The sequence below is a fragment of the Oncorhynchus keta genome, chromosome 29, assembly GCF_023373465.1.
Source record: "Oncorhynchus keta strain PuntledgeMale-10-30-2019 chromosome 29, Oket_V2, whole genome shotgun sequence".
NCBI lineage: Eukaryota > Metazoa > Chordata > Actinopteri > Salmoniformes > Salmonidae > Oncorhynchus > Oncorhynchus keta.
The window spans coordinates 36,758,320-36,776,990 of record NC_068449.1 but is presented as its reverse complement, the minus strand read 5'-3'; the positions used below and the strand labels follow the sequence as shown (position 1 = coordinate 36,776,990).

The 18,671-nt window shown below is 41.0% G+C and overlaps 1 protein-coding gene across 1 annotated transcript in view; it reads left to right on the top strand.

The window, feature by feature from the left end:
* Positions 1-1,743: 1,743 nt before the first annotated feature.
* LOC118361833 (otoferlin-like) overlaps positions 1,744-18,671 on the top strand; it is a 38,173-nt gene continuing 21,245 nt past the window's right edge. The window contains exons 1-16 of the mRNA XM_052486511.1: positions 1,744-1,796; positions 4,913-4,993; positions 5,920-6,043; positions 6,278-6,332; positions 6,436-6,567; positions 6,773-6,835; positions 9,212-9,296; positions 9,436-9,595; positions 10,381-10,567; positions 14,789-14,975; positions 15,278-15,501; positions 16,756-16,864; positions 17,238-17,424; positions 17,630-17,750; positions 17,986-18,086; positions 18,293-18,383. Coding sequence (XP_052342471.1) covers positions 4,945-4,993; positions 5,920-6,043; positions 6,278-6,332; positions 6,436-6,567; positions 6,773-6,835; positions 9,212-9,296; positions 9,436-9,595; positions 10,381-10,567; positions 14,789-14,975; positions 15,278-15,501; positions 16,756-16,864; positions 17,238-17,424; positions 17,630-17,750; positions 17,986-18,086; positions 18,293-18,383 — 1,875 coding nt within the window. The 5' untranslated portion in view covers positions 1,744-1,796; positions 4,913-4,944. The remainder of the gene's footprint in view (positions 1,797-4,912; positions 4,994-5,919; positions 6,044-6,277; positions 6,333-6,435; positions 6,568-6,772; positions 6,836-9,211; positions 9,297-9,435; positions 9,596-10,380; positions 10,568-14,788; positions 14,976-15,277; positions 15,502-16,755; positions 16,865-17,237; positions 17,425-17,629; positions 17,751-17,985; positions 18,087-18,292; positions 18,384-18,671) is intronic.

Below are 18,671 nucleotides of genomic sequence, written 5' to 3'. Positions count from 1 at the left end.
CACGCTCCAGCATGTATATCTCTCTAGTCACCCCCAAAACCAATTCTTTCTTTGGCCGCCTCTCCTTCCAGTTCTCTGCTGCCAATGATTGGAACAAACTACAAAAATCTCTGAAACTGGAAACACTTATCTCCCTCACTAGCTTTAAGCACCAACTGTCAGAGCAGCTCAAAGATTACTGCCTGGTGTGTTCCTTGTTCTTCATGATGCTCTCTGCGCTTTTAACGGACCTCTGAGACTATCACAGTGCAGGTGCATTTATACGGAGACTTGATTACACACAGGTGGATTGTATTTATCATCATTAGTCATTTAGGTCAACATTGGATCATTCAGAGATCCTCACTGAACTTCTGCAGAGAGTTTGATGCACTGAAAGTAAAGGGGCTGAATAATTTTGCACACCCAATTTTTCAGTTTTTGATTTGTTAAAAAAGTTTGAAATATCCAATAAATGTCGTTCCACTTCATGATTGTGTCCCACTTGTTGTTGATTCTTCACAAAAAAAATACAGTTTTATATCTTTATGTTTGAAGCCTGAAATGTGGCAAAAGGTCGCAAAGTTCAAGGGGGGCGAATACTTTCGCAAGGCACTGTACTTTGCCACCATGGCCTTTTTTTGCCTTTACCTCCCTTATCTCACCTCATTTGCTCACATCGTATATAGACTTGTTTATACTGTATTATTGACTGTATGTTTGTTTTACTCCATGTGTAACTGTGTCGTTGTTTGTGTCGAACTGCTTTGCTTTATCTTGGCCGGGTCGCAGTTGTAAATGAGAACTTGTTCTCAACGTGCCTACCTGGTTAAATAAAGGTGAAAAAAAAAAACATGAAAAAAAGATCATGTTCGATGTAGGTAGTTTTCCCACCACATTCCTCCTTAGAAATGTGTGATAGATCACTTGAAACATGTAGTCAGAAACCTTGAAAGTTAAAAGCAATGTTTAAACCCAGATAAACGCAATAACACAAGATGCCTACCAAGAAATGTACACTGAGCTGGGCTCCCCACCGGAGCAGCACCCCATGAATGATTTAAGGAAGAGCCTTCTTCTTCCTGCAACATTGAGAAACTCTGACTTTTTGTTTGTTAGAACGAAAATCTATTGAAATGTATTGATTAGCCTCCTGTTGTCCCGTACACACGCACACACATGGCCTCACACATATTAGTGCATGTCTTTGTTTGCCTACAAAGAATCTGGATTATTGTTATGCAAATTGAGTCTTTTGCCCAGGTTAAGCCTAATTCTGTTCATACCTTTTCGGGCCAACCCACATTTAGTCACAATTCCCAAAGCTACTTTTAGTTCCTTTTCCCAATGTCAGACACATGGCATTACCATCATTTCTTACATTACTAGACACATTGGATTCCTCGAATGTGCTGTATGTGTTTGCATATCTGAACTTTGATGTCTTCTAAAAAAGTTGCAGTAACTTGGTAGAACAAGTCTTGTTGGCTTGTCTGGCTTGGCACACTCCGTTTGCGATGACGTCTCTCTCTCCCACCAACCTATTTTAGTTGTAGTTACCTGTCTGTCTCGGGTTCAACATTCATACAGTATTCATTGACATATCGCATCACTCCAGCCCAACTCCTGCCCTGGACAAACCATGTTCTTTTTAGCTCAACTTCACTTTTGTGACATTTCTGTTTCTGCAGTGTAAATGTTTATAATGGCTATATAGGATAACTATTTTGTTGCCCTGAGAGTTTGGTTTGTTTCTTTCACCAGGAACCGTTGGGAGTTGGTTTGAAGAACGGGAGAGGGTGCCCTTTTCTTGTATGGTATGTATGAACATCATTATATACATTTTCCCATAGAATTCATGGATAGCAATGCTGATGTGTATAACATAGTCACAGCTTAATTTAAAGCATCAGCTTACCCCCCACTTATGTTTGCAGGCCCCCTCTTGACAGAGGAGAGGAAAAAAAAATTTTGCGTTAATTTCCTGCAATTTCTACACATTTTGACATGGGGCGCAGAGAATATAGTTTAGCAACTTTTAAACAAGTATGCTGCAATTCTACACATTTTGACATGGGGCGTAGAGAACATAGTTTAGCCGTTTTGAAACAAGTATGCGTTAATTCTACACATTTTGACATGGGGCGTAGAGAACATAGTTTAGCAACTTTAGAACAAATTTCATGTCATTCTACTCATTTTGCTGAATTAAATCAAAGTTTATTGCTTGCGGACACAGATTTGCAGATGTTATTGCAGGTGCAGTGAAACGCTTGTGTTTCTCGCTCCAACAGTGCAGTAATACCTAGCAATACACACATAATCCCCCCGCAAAATTATAATCACGAAACATCACAACGAGCCATGGGGTGAAGATAAATGTTTGCCGTTTTTAATGTGATATCTGAGTGAGAGTGTCTAAAAAAGATATATCACTGGGGGCCCCCTGTTCAGTAACTTGACCATGATTGCTACAAGTTAGTTGGCTTGCTAAACTAATTTACCAATCTAAAATGTTTTAACTGACATGGGCTAACTGAGTGACTGTCAGCGAGTGACATAACAAGAGAAAAACTGCTGCAGCATACACAAGGTTCATAACCTTGACCATCCCTGTTCTGAATAAAGCAATTGACCATAGCCCTACTGAGACCATGCAATACAGAATCCCTGAAACAAAATATGTCAATTGATGTAGATCACCTGAAAACAGGTCAACGCAAACTGAATAGAGATCTGTCATGAAATCAATCATGAAATAATTCCACCCAAATCCTACTGTACGTGTTTCTTTTGTAATACTTTTTTTTAGGTCACTTGCAGTTCGTTAAGTTTGCTATTATAGATCCCGAAAGCTACTTCGATATTATAACAAATATATTTTACCAGAGAAAAGCCAGCTACAGTATACACCAGAGAGAAAAGCCCATTGCGAAGAGATCTGTTGGATTCATCATTTACCATTCAAATCTTACATTACAATACATGCCTTTAAAGGTGTTTGATGTACAATAATAATTATTGTGAGTTTTATTTCCCACAAAGCATAGGAAATGTATCCCTGGTTTATTGATGTACAGTGCCTTCAGAAAGTATTCATGCCTCCTGACTTTTTCCACATTCTGTTGTGTTACAGTCTGAATGTTAAACTGGCCTATACACAAAACAAGCAGACATTGAATATTCAATATCCATTTATGAAATTATTATTCTAAAGTATTTTTACTTAAGTACTTTACACCCCTGTTAAAACAGTTACAGGTTTTAAAGGCTGTAATAGGAGAAAACGGTGTATGGATCAACAACATTGTAGATACTCCACAATACTAACCTAAACGACAGAGTGAAAAGAAAGAAGCATGTACAGAATACAAATATTTCAAAACATGCATCCTGTTTGTAATAAGGCACTAAAGTAAATCTGCAAAAAATGTGGCAACGCATATGGGTGGCTGCATTATGTTATGGGTATGCTTGTCATTGGCAAGGACTTTTTTTGCATGTATTTTTTATTTTACCTTTATTTAACTAGGCAAGAACAAATTCTTATTTTCATGATGGCCTAGGAACAGTGGGTTAACTGCCTGTTCAGGGGCAGAACTGTAACGGTGTTCGTCTGTTGAAAGAGAGTCGGACCAAAATGCGGCATGGTGGTTACTCATGTTCTTTAATGAAAACTGAACGATACATGAAATAACTTAAATATACAAAACAACAAACGAAACGCGAAAACCTATACAGCCTATCTTGTGAACACAAACACAGAGACAGGAACAATCACCCACGAAACACTCACAGAATATGGCTGCCTAAATATGGCTCCCAATCAGAGACAACGATGATCACCTGACTCTGATTGAGAACCGCCTCAGGCAGCCATAGACTAATTAGACACCCCACAAAACCCCAAGACAAAAAACACACCACAATAACCCACGTCACACCCTGGCCAGACCAAATAAATAAAGAAAACACAAAATACTAAGACCAAGGCGTGACAAGAACGACAGATTTGTACCTCGTCAGCTCGGGGAACTGAACTTACAACCTTCCGGTTACTAGTCCAACACTCTAACCATCAGGCTACCCTGCCGCTCCAGGCTACCCTGCCATATAAAAAGGAACAGAATAGAGCTAAGCATAGGCAAAGTCCCAGAAGAAAACCTGGTTCAGTCCACCTTCCATCAGACACTGGGAGACAAATTCACCTTTCAGCAATAGCCTAAAACACAAGGCCAAATATACACTTGAGTTGCTTACCAAGACGGCATTGAATGTTCCTGAGTGGCCTAGTTACAGTTTTTACTTAAATCGGAAAATCTATGACAAGACTTGATCCAGGTGTGCAAAACTCTTAGAGACCTACCCAGAAAGACCCACAGCTTTCATTGCTGCCAAAGGTGTTTCTAACATGTTATTGATTGACACATGGGGTGTGAATACTTATGTAAATCAGCTATTTCTGTATTTAATTTTCAATACATTTGAAAACATTTCTAAAAACATGTTTTCACTTTTTCATTATGTGTGTGTGTAGCTGGGTGAGAGGTGAGGGGGGCGACGACAATTTATTTAAACTCCTCATCAGAGCCAGAAGAGGGTGTGGTGGTAGAGTGGAAACTAGGCTACCCGCCTTAAGAAATACACTGGTTTAGGGCTCTGGTCAAAAGTAGTGCACTATATAGGAAATTGGTTGCCATTTGTGATGCATCCACTGACTGTTATACTGTGCCATAAGAGGAGACTGATGTGTGCCTGAAATTCCCTACATATGGCACTTGGGTCCTGGTCAAAAGTACTGCACTATATAGGGATCCTAAAAGCTCAAATCAATCAAATCCACAGTGCAGTATGTGTTGATTTATTAATTTTAAAAAACGTGGTCTATGTCACAATCAAGGACCTCCCACAAAATTACCTGAATTCTATTTAGTTCACAGAGCTAGAAAAGGACTCTTTTGAATCATGAAGAAATCACGTGGCCATAAGTCAGACCACGGAAAAGGAGGAAGAGGTACAGTATACTACAACACACACACATACACACATATATACACACACACACACACAGACACACACATACACACACACACACATATATACACACACAGACACACACATACGCACACACACATACACACATACACATAAAAACACACATATACACACATATACACACACATATACACACACACACACACACACACACACACACACACACACACACACACACACACACACACACACACACACACACACACACACACACACACACACACACACACACACACACACACATACAGGCATACAGGCATACAGGCATACATACACACACACACACACACACACACACACACACACACACACACACACACACACACACACACACACACACACACACACACACACACACACACAGACACAGACACAGACACACACACACAGACACAGACACAGACACACACACACACACACACATATACACACGCATACACAAACACATACACACACACATATACACACACATATGCACACACATATGCACAGACACACACACACACACAAATATACACACACGTACACACACACATTCATGCACGCATACACACATACGCACACACACAGACACACATACACACACACATGTACACATGTACACACACACACACACACACACACACACACACACACACACACACACCACCACCACCCACCCCAATTGTTTCTTGTAAAAAAAGAAAAAAAGGGAAAAGTATAGATGAAAATGTTTAACATCCTATGATAAATTGTAAATAGTAACATTAAACTTAAATTCAAACAAAAATAAAAACAATACAAAAAGTGACAGAAACAACCTAAAAGGGTGGTTGTCAAGCTTAGCTATCGTCATCCTGTCAGGCTGTTCTGACAGGTGTGGCCTCCTTGACTGTGATTGTCCAGGCGATGAGGCAGCCATCTTGGAGACAGAGGACCTGGACTTCATGGGAGGGGGAGGGGGTCCTGACCCCGACACCATCTCCCTGGCCTCAGTCACAGCCGTCACCACTAATGTCTCCAACAAGAGGTAAGCACAGAGCACAGTTCTATGTTGCTTGTGGTTTGCCATTCATTTTACAAATAAAATACAATTCTATAGAGTTAGATAACATAGAAGCAAACTCTGAGTTTTGGATTGAAGACTAATGATTCAATTACATTGTTTACAATGTAGTATCTTGTAGTTTACAGAATTCTGAAATGTAAGTCTGCATTGATTTAATCACACTGAAACATGTTTCTAACATGTCTATAACATTAGATCAAAACCAGACATTAAGATGGAACCTAGTGCCGGGAGACCAATGGATTTCCAAGTAAATTTAAATATATGTTCAATGAATCAAGGAATAATTAGCATCTAAAAAAATGGCTAAAATAAAGAGTGTTTATTTATACATGATAACCCTATTTTACCAGGTTAGTGTTACCGTCATAGAGGCCAGGCAGCTAGTAGGGCTGAACATGGATCCAGTGGTCTGTGTGGAGATTGGAGACGATAAGAAGTACACTCAGATGAAGGAGTCGACAAACTGCCCATACTACAATGAGGTAACCAATCTGCCCTGGAATGATGAGTTTGATGATAAGGAGGAGGAGGTTGATGAGGAGAATGATGATGATGATAACAAGGTCTAAAGCGTTGTAATGACATGTATTGTCATCAATAAAGCTTCATGTATAATTTCAATACAGTTACACATTTTAAAAGAAAACTTCATGACACTGATACATTTATGTCACATTTCTCTTTTAGTATTTTGTCTTTGACTTCCACGTCCCACCTGATGTTATGTTTGACAAGATCCTGAAGCTGTCGGTGAGTAGCTTTACCACAATACAAACAAACAGTTCTGAAATAATTACCCTCCCTATCTAAATGAACGGAGAGCAATGAGCAATGATTTGATTTGATTTGAGTAAGAAAGTGGTCAGATGAAGCAGATGCTAAGCTACAGGACTGTTTTGTTAGCACACACTGGAATACCTTCCGGGATTCTTCCAATGTATTGAGGAGTACACCACATCAGTCACTGGCTTCATCAATAAGTGCATCGATGATGTCGTCAACAAAGTGACTGTACGTACATACCCCAACCAGAAGCCATGAATTACAGGCAACATCTGCACTGAGCTAAAGGGTAGAGCTGCCGCTTTCAAGGAGTGAGACTCTAACCTGGAAGCTTATAAGAAATCCCGCTATGCCCTCCGACGAACCATCAAACAGGAAAAGTGTCAATACAGGACTAAAATTGAATAGTACTACACCGACTCCAACGCTCGTCGGATGTGGCAGGGCTTGCAAACTCCAATATTACAGAGTACAAAGGGAAGCACAGTCGCGAGCTGCCCAATGACACAAGCCTACCAGACAAGCTAAATTACTTCTATGCTCGCTTCGAAGCAAGTAACACTGAAGCATGCATGAGAGCATCAGCTGTTCTGGATGACTGTGTAAGTAAGACCTTTAAACAGGTCAACATTCACAAGCCCGCAGGGCCAGACGGATTACCAGGACGTGTACCCAGAGCATGCACTGACCAACTGGCAAGTGTCTTCGCTGACATTTTCAACCTATCTCTTACTGAGTCTATAATAACAACATGTTTCAAATAGACCACCATAGTCCCTGTGCCTAAGAACACTAAGGTAACCTACCTAAGTGACTACCGACCCGTAGGTCTTACGTCTGTAGCCATGAAGTGCTTTGAAAGGCTGGTCTTGGCTCACATCAACATCATTATTCCAGAAACCCTAGACCCACTCAAATTTGCATACCGCCCCAACAGATCCACAGTTGATGCAATCTCTATTGCACTCAACATTGCCCTTTCCCACCTGGACAAAAGGAACACCTATGTGAGAATGCTATTCATTGACTACAGCTCAGCATTCAACACCATAGTGCTCTCAAAGCTCATCACTAAGCTAAGGACCCTGGGACTAAACACCTCCCTCTGCAACTAGAACATGGACTTCCTGACGGGCTGCCCCCAGGTGGTAAGGGTAGGGAACAACACATCTAACATGCTGATCCTCAACACGGGGGCCCCTCAGGAGTGCGTGCTCAGTCCCCTCCTATACTCCCTGTTCACTCATGACTGCATGGCCAAGCATGACTAGAACACCATCATCACGTTTGACGAAGACACAATAGTGGTAGGCCTGATCACCGACAACGATGAGCCAGCCTATAGAGAGGAGGTCAGAGACCTGGCAGTGTGATGCCAGGACAACAACCTCTCCCTCAACGTGATCAAGACAAACGAGATGATTGTGGACTATAGGAAAAGGAGGACTGAGCACGCCCCCATTCTCATCGACGGGGCTGTAGTGGAACAGGTTGAGATCTTTAAGTTCCTTGGTGTCCACATTACTAACAAACTATCATGGTCCAAACACACTAAGACAGTCGTGAAGAGGGCACGACAAAGCCTATTCCCCCTCAGGAGACTGAATTTGTTTTGCATGGGTACACCATCGAGAGCATCCTGACTGGTTTCATCACTGCCTGGTATGGCTACTGCTCAGCCTCCGACCACAAAGCACTATGGAGGGTAGTGCGTACGGCCCAGTACATCACTGGGGCCAAGCCTCCCGCCATCCAGGACCTCTATAGCAGGCGGTGTCAGAGGAAGGCCCTAAAAATTGTCAAAGACTCCAGCCACCCTAGTCATAGACTGTTCTCTCTCTAGGTCCAAGAGGCTTCTTAACAACCTCTATCCCCAAGCCATAAGACTACCCAGACCCCTCTTTTACGCTGCTGCTACTCTCTGTTTATTATCTATGCATGGTCACTTTAACTCTACCTACATGTAGATATTTCTTCAATTACCTCGACTAACCAGTGCCACCGCACATTCACTCTGTACTGGTACCCCCTGTATATAGCCTCGCTATTGCTATTGTTATTTTACTGCTGCTGTTTAATTATTTGTTACTTTTATTTTCTATCTTTTTTTTACATAACACGTTTTTCTTATTAACTTCTTAAAGCATTGTTGGTTAAGGGCTTGTAAGTAAGCATTTCACTGTAAGGGCTGCTACACCTGTTGTATTCGGCGCATTTGACAAATACAATTTGATTTGATTTGATCACTGTGTCCATCATTTACACAGTCATTCATAATATTCAACTCAGGTCACATATTAATGATGCACATTGCAATCTTCACTTTGCTCATCCATCCCTCAGGTAATCCACTCCAAGAACCTCCTGCGTAGTGGGACTCTGGTTGGCTCTTTCAAACTGGATGTAGGCACCGTCTACTCGCATCCAGGTCAGGGAGAAATAGTTGGAAACATAGTAGCTACTAGTGACCTATGTCTATACTCTGTCTATACTACACTATGACTCTGGTACTGATCAGTATACCTCACATATGAATGTCACTTATTTGTATTATTTTTGTCTAATAGAACACCAGTTTTTCCACAAATGGGCCCTTCTCTCTGACCCTGATGACATCACTGCCGGGTGCAAAGGTTACATTAAATGTGACATCGCCGTCGTGGGGAAAGGAGACAACATCAAGACTCCACACAAGGCCACCGAAACCGATGAAGATGACGTAGAAGGGTAAACAACCAACATATTATTGGGGATATTAGTGTAGTAGTAATAATGTAGTAGTAATACTGTAGTAGTAATTTATTAATAATAGTGCAGTAATAATAGTATAGTAATAATGTGGTAATAATACTGTAGTAGTAATAACTTATCAGTAATAAAACTGTAGTAGTAATAATTTAGCAGTAATACTGTAGTAATAATAATACTGTAGTAGTAATAATGTATCAGTAATACTGGAGTAATAATACAGCAGTAGTAATACTGTGGTAGTAATAATGTAGTAATAATACTGTAGTAGTGATAATTGATCAGTAATAATGCAGTGATACTACTGTAGTAGTAATAATTTACCAGTAATACTGTAGTAATAATAATACTGTAGTAGCAGTAGTAATACTGTGTAATAAGTGGTAATACTGTAGTAGTAATAATTACCAGTGATACTGTAGTAATAATAGTAATAATGTAGTAATAATACTGTAGTAGTGATAATTCATCTGTAGTAGTAATACCATGCAGTGATAATACTGTAGTAGTAATAATTGACCAGTGATACTGTAGTAATAATACTTCAGTAGTAAAACTGTAGTAGTAATAATGTAGTAATAATACTGTAGTAGTAAAACTGTAGTCGTAATGCTGTAGCAATAAAAGCAGCAATAGGCCAAGCTCTAGAGTTCCTGTGAAAGCTCTCCCATCTCACAATTCTTGATTACTTTCTCTTGCTTTTTTAGTCATAGAGATACAATGCAATGTGTAACAAGTGTTTGTCTTTAATTCTGTGGTTTCAGTAACCTCCTGTTACCTGAGGGGGTTCCCGCAGAGCGTCAGTGGGCTCGCTACTATGTGAAGATCTACAGAGCTGAGGGCCTTCCCAAGATGAACACCAGCATTATGGCTAATGTCAAGAAGGCTTTCATTGGGGAGAACAAGGACCTTGTGGACCCTTATGTACAAATACTCTTCGCTGGCCAGAGGGTAAGTAATAGCACTGTTCTGTTGCTTGCTGTGTTATGTTATGTTACATTATGTTAAGCTATGTTACATTATGTTATTCTATGCTATGTTAACACTAGGGTAGGGGGCACTATTTTCACTTCCAGATGAAGTAAACTGCCTGCTACTCAGGCCCAGAAGCTAGGATATGCATATAATAGATTTGGATAGAAAACACTCTAAAGTTTCCAAAACTGTTAAAATAATGTATGTGAGTAATAACAGAACAGATTTGGCAGGCAAAAACCTGAGAAAGATCCATCCAGGAAGTGGGATTTTTTAATGTTTGTAGTATTCTATTGAATGCCATTACAGTATCAATTGACTTAGGACTCAAATTGCACTTCCTATGGCTTCCAGTAGATATCAACAATTTAGAAATTGTTTCAGGCTTGTATTCTGAAAAATGAGGGAGTAAGAGTAGTCTGAATGAGTGGACAGAGAGCGCGCCTTTCTTGTTTACCTTTTATATTGACAACGTTATTGTCCGGTTGAAATATTATTGATTATTATGACTAAAAACAACCTGAGGATTAATTATAAACATTGTTTGAAATGGTTCTACGAACTTTATGGATACGATTTGGATTTTTCGTCTGCCTGTTGTGACTGCTTTGAGCCTGTGTATTACTGAACAGAACACGTGAACAAAACGGAGGTTTATCGAACTTTATCGAACAAAACATACATTTATTGAGTAAATGGGAGTCTTCTAAGTGCAACCATATGAAGATCATCAAAGGTAAGTGATTCATTTTATCTTGTATAACTCCTCTACTTGGCTGGTAACTGTTTGTAAGGATTTGTCTGCTGGGCGTTGTTCTCAGATAATCGCATGGTATGCTTTCGCCATAAAGCCTTTTTGAAATCTGACACCGTGGTTGGATTAACAAGAAGTTAATCTTTAAACCGATGTGTAACACTTGTATGTTTTATGCCTTTTTATAATGAGTATTTCTGTTTTTGAATTTAGCGCTCTGCAATTTCACTGGATGTTGGCCAGGTGGGACGCTAGCCCTTCGGGATTTTCTGTATTTCTACATACATTTGGCCTAAAATATGATAGATCTTCATCTAATAATAGATCAAGTGAACATGATTAAACAAATAACACTTTTACATTTTTTCATTGAGCAAATTGGTCCAACATTCAACTTCTTTGTTGGAAAAAGTATGCGAACCTCTAGATTAATCAGCTCAATTAAGTGATTTAAAGTAGTCAAAAGTGTCGTATTTGGTCCCATATTCCTTGCACACAATGACTACATCAACCTTGTGACTCTAGAAGCTCATTGGATGCATTTGCAGTTTATTCGGGTTATGTTTTGCCTAAAAGAGCTGAATGGTGAATAATGTCTACCATTTTGGAGACACTTGTATTGTTATTAAGAATATAATATGTATCTGAACATTTCTACATTCATGTGGGTGCTACCATGATTATGATTCATGGATAATCATGAATAGGATGAGTGCAAGGTTACAGAAGCAAAAAGATCATAACCCCCCCTCCCAGTCATCATTCACCATTCAGTTACTATTGGGCAAAAGGTCTTCCAAAACAAGCTTGATGCATTCACTGTAGCAAGGAAAATGGGACCAAATACTCAATGTTTGACTGCTTTACTGCACTTAATTGAGCTGATTAATCTAGAGCAGAGGTTCCCAAACTTTTTATAGTCCTGTACCCCTTCAAACATTCAACCTCCAGCTGCGTACCACCAGGTCAGCGCACTCGCAAATGTTGTTTTATTGCCATCATCGTAAGATTGCCACACACACACTATACAATACATTAATTAAACATAAGAATGAGTGTGAGCTTTTGTCACAACCTGGCTCGTGGGAAGTGACGAAGAGCTCTTATTGGGCACAAATAATAAAATAATAATAATCAATCATTTTGCTCTTTATTTCGCCATCTTACATACAAAACCTTATTTGTTCATCAAAAATTGTGAATTACTCACCACAGGTTAATGAGAAGGGTGTGCTTGAAAGGATGCGCCTAACTCTGCAATGTTGGGTTGTATTGGAGAGAGTATCAGTCTTACATCATTTTCCACACACGCCTGTATTTAGTTTTCATGCTAGTGAGGGCGGAGAATCCACTCTCACATAGGTACGTGGTTGCAAATGGCATTTGTGGCTTAACAGTGCGCTTTGCTCGAAAACTGGCAGTGGCTTCTGATGAAATTACATTCTCACAGAACCGCTTGTTGCAATTTTGAATAGGCTCTCTTGTTCAGACATCGGTAAGTGGACTGGAGCCAGGGAATGAAAGGGATAATGAATCCAGTTGTTTGTGTCGTCCATTTCGGAAAGTACCTGCATAATTGCTCACCCAACTCACTCAGGTGCTTCGCTATATCACATTTGACATTGTCCGTAAGCTTGAGTTCATTTGCACACAAAAAAATCCTACAATGATGGAAAAACCTGTGTGTTGTCCTTGTTAATGCAGGCAGAGAAGAGCTCCAACTTCTTTATCATAGCTTCAATTTTGTCCCCCACATTGAATATAGTTGCGGAGAGTCCCTGTCATTCTAGATTCAGATCATTCAGTGGAGAAAAAACATCACCCAGACAGGCCAGTCGTGTGAGAAACTTGTCATCAGGCAAGCGGTCAGACAAGTGAAAATGATGGTCAGTAATAAAAACTGTAAGCTTGTCTCTCAATTTAAACCAACGTGTCAGTACTCTGCCCCTTGATAAAACCCTCGCACTTCTGTATGTTGTAAAAGCGTTACATGGTCGGTGCCCATATCATTGCATAATGCAGAAAATACACGAGAGTTCAGGGGCCTTGCTTTAACAATGTTGACCATTTTCACTGTAGTGTCCAAAACGTCTTTCAAGCTGTCAGGCGTTCCCTTGGCAGCAAGAGCCTCTCTGTGGATGCTGCAGTGTACCCAAGTAGCGTTGGGAGCAACTGCTTGCACGCACGTTACCACTCCACTATGTCTCCCTGCGTTGGCTTTTGCGCCGTCAGTACAGATACCAACACACCTTGACCACCAAAGTCCATTTGATGTCACAAAGCTGTCGAGTACTTAAAATATCCTCTCATGTTGTCCTGGTTTCCAGTGGTTTGCAGAAGAGGATGTCTTCCTTATTAATCGACTCCCCATAAACGTAACGGACATATACCAGGAGCTGTGCCAGGCCCGCCCTGTCTGTTGACTCATTCAGCTGTAACGCATATAATTCACTGGCTTGTATGCGAAGCTGTAATTGTTTCAAAACATCTCCTGCCATGTCACTGATGCATCGTGAAACAGTGTTGTTTGATGAAGATATTATCTGTATAGTTTTTTTGGCCTTTCCCCCCAACATTATCCCAGCCATATCCACGGCAGCAGGAAGAATGATGTCCTCCACAATAGTATGGGGCTTGCCTGTCCTAGCCACTCAGTAGGTCACCATATAAGATGCTTCTAGCCCCTTCTTATTAATGGTACCTGTTGCTTTTATACATGTCTTACTACTCAAAAGGCGTTTATTCTTGCTCAAAAAACTCCTGTGGCTTATTTTTGAAATTGTCATGTTTCGCTTGTAAATATTTGCACAAGAGTGAAGGATTCCCGTGAGAGAGTAGCGGTTAATGTGATTGGATGTTAATTATTTGACTAAGCTACCTGTATTTGACATTCTGTTGTTATTTTGCTGAACACTAGATGGTTTAATTTTATTTTTGGCAGTGAAGCAAGGCTACTCAGTAGGCTACTACGCAGAAAAAAAACTCACCCAAATGTATAGCCCCGTTGGAAAATATAAATGGACTGTTTGAAAATGTGAAAAAATGTTTTATTATTATATATAGATTTTAAAAAATGTGAATCACATTTTTATTTGGCGTGCCCCCGACGGCACTGCCCGTACCCCCGTACCCCAGTTTGGGAATACCTGATCTAGAGGTTCACATACTTTTTCCGACAAAGAAATCGAATGTTGGACCAACTTGCACAATAAATAAATGGAAAAAGTACAATTGTTTTTGTTATTTGTTTAATCATATTCACTTGATCTATTATTCGGACTTAGATGAAGATCTAATCACATTTTAGGTCATATTTATGCAGAAATACAGAAAATCCTCAATGGTTCACAAACTTTCTCTCATCATATGCTATGTTATGTTGATATGCAATGGGCACAACTTGTATTATTGTATTGTTTAAGTGGACTGCTTTGTGATCCCAGGGGAAAACGTCTATCCAGAAGAGCAGCTACGAGCCAATCTGGAACGAGCAGATCGTCTTCACTGAGATGTTTCCACCGCTCTGCAAACGCATGAAGGTCCAGATCCGAGACTCGGACAAAGTGAACGACGTGGCCCTCGGAACACACTTCATTGACCTGAGAAAGATCGCCAATGATGGAGACAAAGGTTCTTCAGTGTAGAAATGTTTCCCTTCATTCAGAAGATACTGTGCGTTGTGTTTCTTTCTTGTGTCTTTCATTTGTTCTATTTGGTGTTTGTATGGAGTAAAGGAAAGTGAAATAGGTGCCAAGTCTCAGCTGGAGCAAATTGTGGAAGTGTTACCTCATGAAATAGTCTGACAAATTGTAACCGACAAGAGAGGCGTTTTGCAGTTTGCCAGTGTGTGGTCCGGAGTGGACTGTGTTACCGCTCCAATCTCCAAAAGCACTTGCCAAATTGCCATGCTCTTTACACCCATACTCTGCCAGGCTTCCTTCCCACCCTGGGTCCGGCTTGGGTGAACATGTATGGCTCCACTCGTAGCTACACCATCATGGACGAGCACCAGGACCTGAACGAGGGTCTGGGGGAGGGGGTGTCCTTCAGAGCCCGCCTGCTGGTCAGCCTGGGTGTGGAGATCCTGGACACCTCCTCCCCGGATATCATGAGCTCCACCGAGGTGCAGGTGGAGGGGGTGCCTAACATCTCAGAGGTGGGTCTCACACACATGCATGTATGTAAATATTCACACACGCTTGCTCGTACACACATACACACACACACACTGTCTCTACCTCTTTCTCTCTCTCTGTGGCTCTCTCTCTTTGTGTCTCTCTGTGTGTGTGTCTCTCTCTCTCCCTCCCTCTCATGGGTGACTGCTCAAGCAGATAAACCCTCCTGGGACTCACAGCTCACAACAAACAGGTCATCACAGTGCAATCAGACTAAATTATTGATCATCTTTATTTAGCCGATCACTGATGCTACATTATTAACTGACTGTTTCCATTAATAGAGGTATTTGTATGTGTTCAGACAATGTAAGTCACACAATAGAGCCGGTCGAGCGAGAGAGAGTCTATGTAAGCGTCTCTGGTCTTTGCCAGAGTCCTGAACTAGAGCTCTGCATGCTCTATGTTTTCATACTCATCATTAAAATACTCACCATACTCTTTTATACACTATATTTTCATATATCAGACACCATATAGTTCACATCACAGCATTATCAAGGCATACATCTCCCGTTAATGCTGATTGGCTGAAAGCCGTGGTATATCAGACTGTAAACCACGGGTATGACAAAACATTTACTTTTTACTGCTCTAATTACGTTGGTAACCAGTTTATAATAGCAATAAGGCACCTCTGGGGTTTGTGGTGATCAAGAACATGGTAAATTGGCCATTTACTACACCCCCTCATGCATTATTGCTTAATTATCACATATGAAGGTGTCCATATTAAAGGGATACTTCGGGATTTTGGCAATCTACGTGCACCGAGTCAGATGTACTCGTGGATACAATTTTTATCGCTCTGTGTCCAGTATGAAGGAAGCTAGGCAATGTCGCGAGCCAATGCTAACTAGCGTTACCACAATGACAGAATGACAATGCTCGCATGCTACTAGATACCCATAGACTAACAGTCATTGCGCTAACGCTAGTAAGCATTGGCTTGCGAAACTTCCGCTAAACCCATAAAAATGGTATCCATGAGTTCATCTGGGGAAGTAGATGAAGGGCATCATTGCCAAAATCCCAAAGTATCCTTTTAATCTTTGTCTCTCCATCCATCCAGAACACCACTGTGAAAGGGGAGGTGTTCTTCCTGATAATGTTTTCCAAATGAATTATTTATGTCTCTACTCCCTATCCATCCAGAATTCCACTGGGAAGGTGGGAGAATTATTCCTGTTATAATGTATGTACAATCTTTGTAATCTTTGTGTCTCTTCATCTAGAGCGCCACAGGGAAAGTAGAGGAGTTCTTCCTCTTCGGGGTGTTCCTGGAGGCCACCATGATTGACAGGAAGATCGGGGACAAACCAATCAGCTTCGAGGTTACGATAGGTTGGTAGCTTCAATACTCACTCATCTCCCCTTGACATCAGTGCACGATCTATGCAAAGTAGACCCACATAGAACTCAGGTTAGAATTCAGCCCTATTATATCAATAAAACTGACTTCACGTTACACCATAATACTAAGGCAGCAGGTAGCACATATAGGGCAGGTTTCTTGGATACAGATTAAGCCTAGTCCTGTGTTAGTCTAGGACTAGGCTTAATCAGTGTCTGGGAAACAGTCCCTCAATGACGATTCTCCATTAATCATTTTGTTAAATCAAGGACTAGGCTTAATCTGGGTCTGGGTAACCAATCCTTGATGATCTGTATGTTGTCATGTTCATACTCATATTTTAAACTTGCGTCTTTTAACGAGGCAACTATGGGAGCGAAATTGACGGCGTGACCAAACCCAAGTCGGGTAGCGGGAAGAGGAGTGGGGGAGACGGAGATGAAGAGGAGTCAGAGCTGATCCAAGGCTCCAGTGATGAAGAGGAGGGAGATGATAATGACCTGGTCTCCGTGTCCTCCACCCCGCCCATGAAACCGATCATCACCGACAGGTCAGATCCCAACACACACATAAGCAGAGTAGTACAGGACAGCGGGGAAAGCTGGTTGAAATCACGTTAGTTCTGCTTGTGGACTAGTTCTTATATCAATCATTTCAGCCAGTTTTCCCGCTGGGATTGTTGTTCACTGCAACCCGATCGTAGATCTCACTAGTGCAGGTTTCAGTGTCTCTCTTTATGCATCTCAAACTTTCAGAAACTATTTCCACCTGCCTTACTTTGAGAGGAAGCCGTGTATTTATATCAAGAGCTGGTGGCAAGACCAGAGAAGAAGACTGTACAATGCCAACATCATGGACAACATCGCAGATAAACTGGTGAGTCAGTCAACTACCTTAATACCCATCAAAATGTGTAAAAACAACATCATTACAGGATTATTTTCTAGTGATGGGGGGAGTCGATACAGTTACATATCGTATCAGCACCTAAACCTCGTCATAATATTGTATCGTGAGGTCCCTGGCAATTCCCAGCCCTGTTATTTTCACTTTCAACAACATTATTAAAGCATCCTAATGTTCTAACATGTCTATAACACTGTGTCAACAGGAGGAGGGTCTGAACGATGTTCAGGAGGTCATTAAGACAGAGAAGGCCTATCCGGAACGCAGACTGAGAGGGGTCCTGGAGGATCTCGGCAACGGATGCAGGTATCTACTTACCCTTTCCACACTACTGAGCCTAGCCAAGCCATATTTGCTCTCTACTTACTTACACAATTATGGCACCCTATTCCCTATGTAGTGTACTACTTTGACCAGAGTCCACAGGTCTCTGGTCAAAATTGGTGCACTATTTAGGGAATAGGGTGCTTTTTGGGATGCAGAATTTGGCTAACATTTAATTATTTCTTCAGTCAATTTCTGACTCTGGCTAACAAAGACCAGAATCAGACTGGGAGGACCAAGCTGGACAAGGAGAGACTCAAGTCCTGCATGAGGGAACTGGTACGGCACACATGAGCCAAAGATGATTGTGATATTTGTATTTATTATGTTGGTAACACCACCGAATTACATATAGAATTATATACTGCATATTATCTTTGTGGGTAACACTTTACTCAAAGCCTACAGGTATAACACATTATGATGTGGTTATAATGCATTGTAAGACTTTGTATGGCCCTCCTACTACATTTTACTGACGATCTTATCCCGAGTGACTTACAGTAGCGAGTACGTACGTATGTTTTCATATTTGTTCTTACTGGTCCCCCGTGGGAATCAAACCCA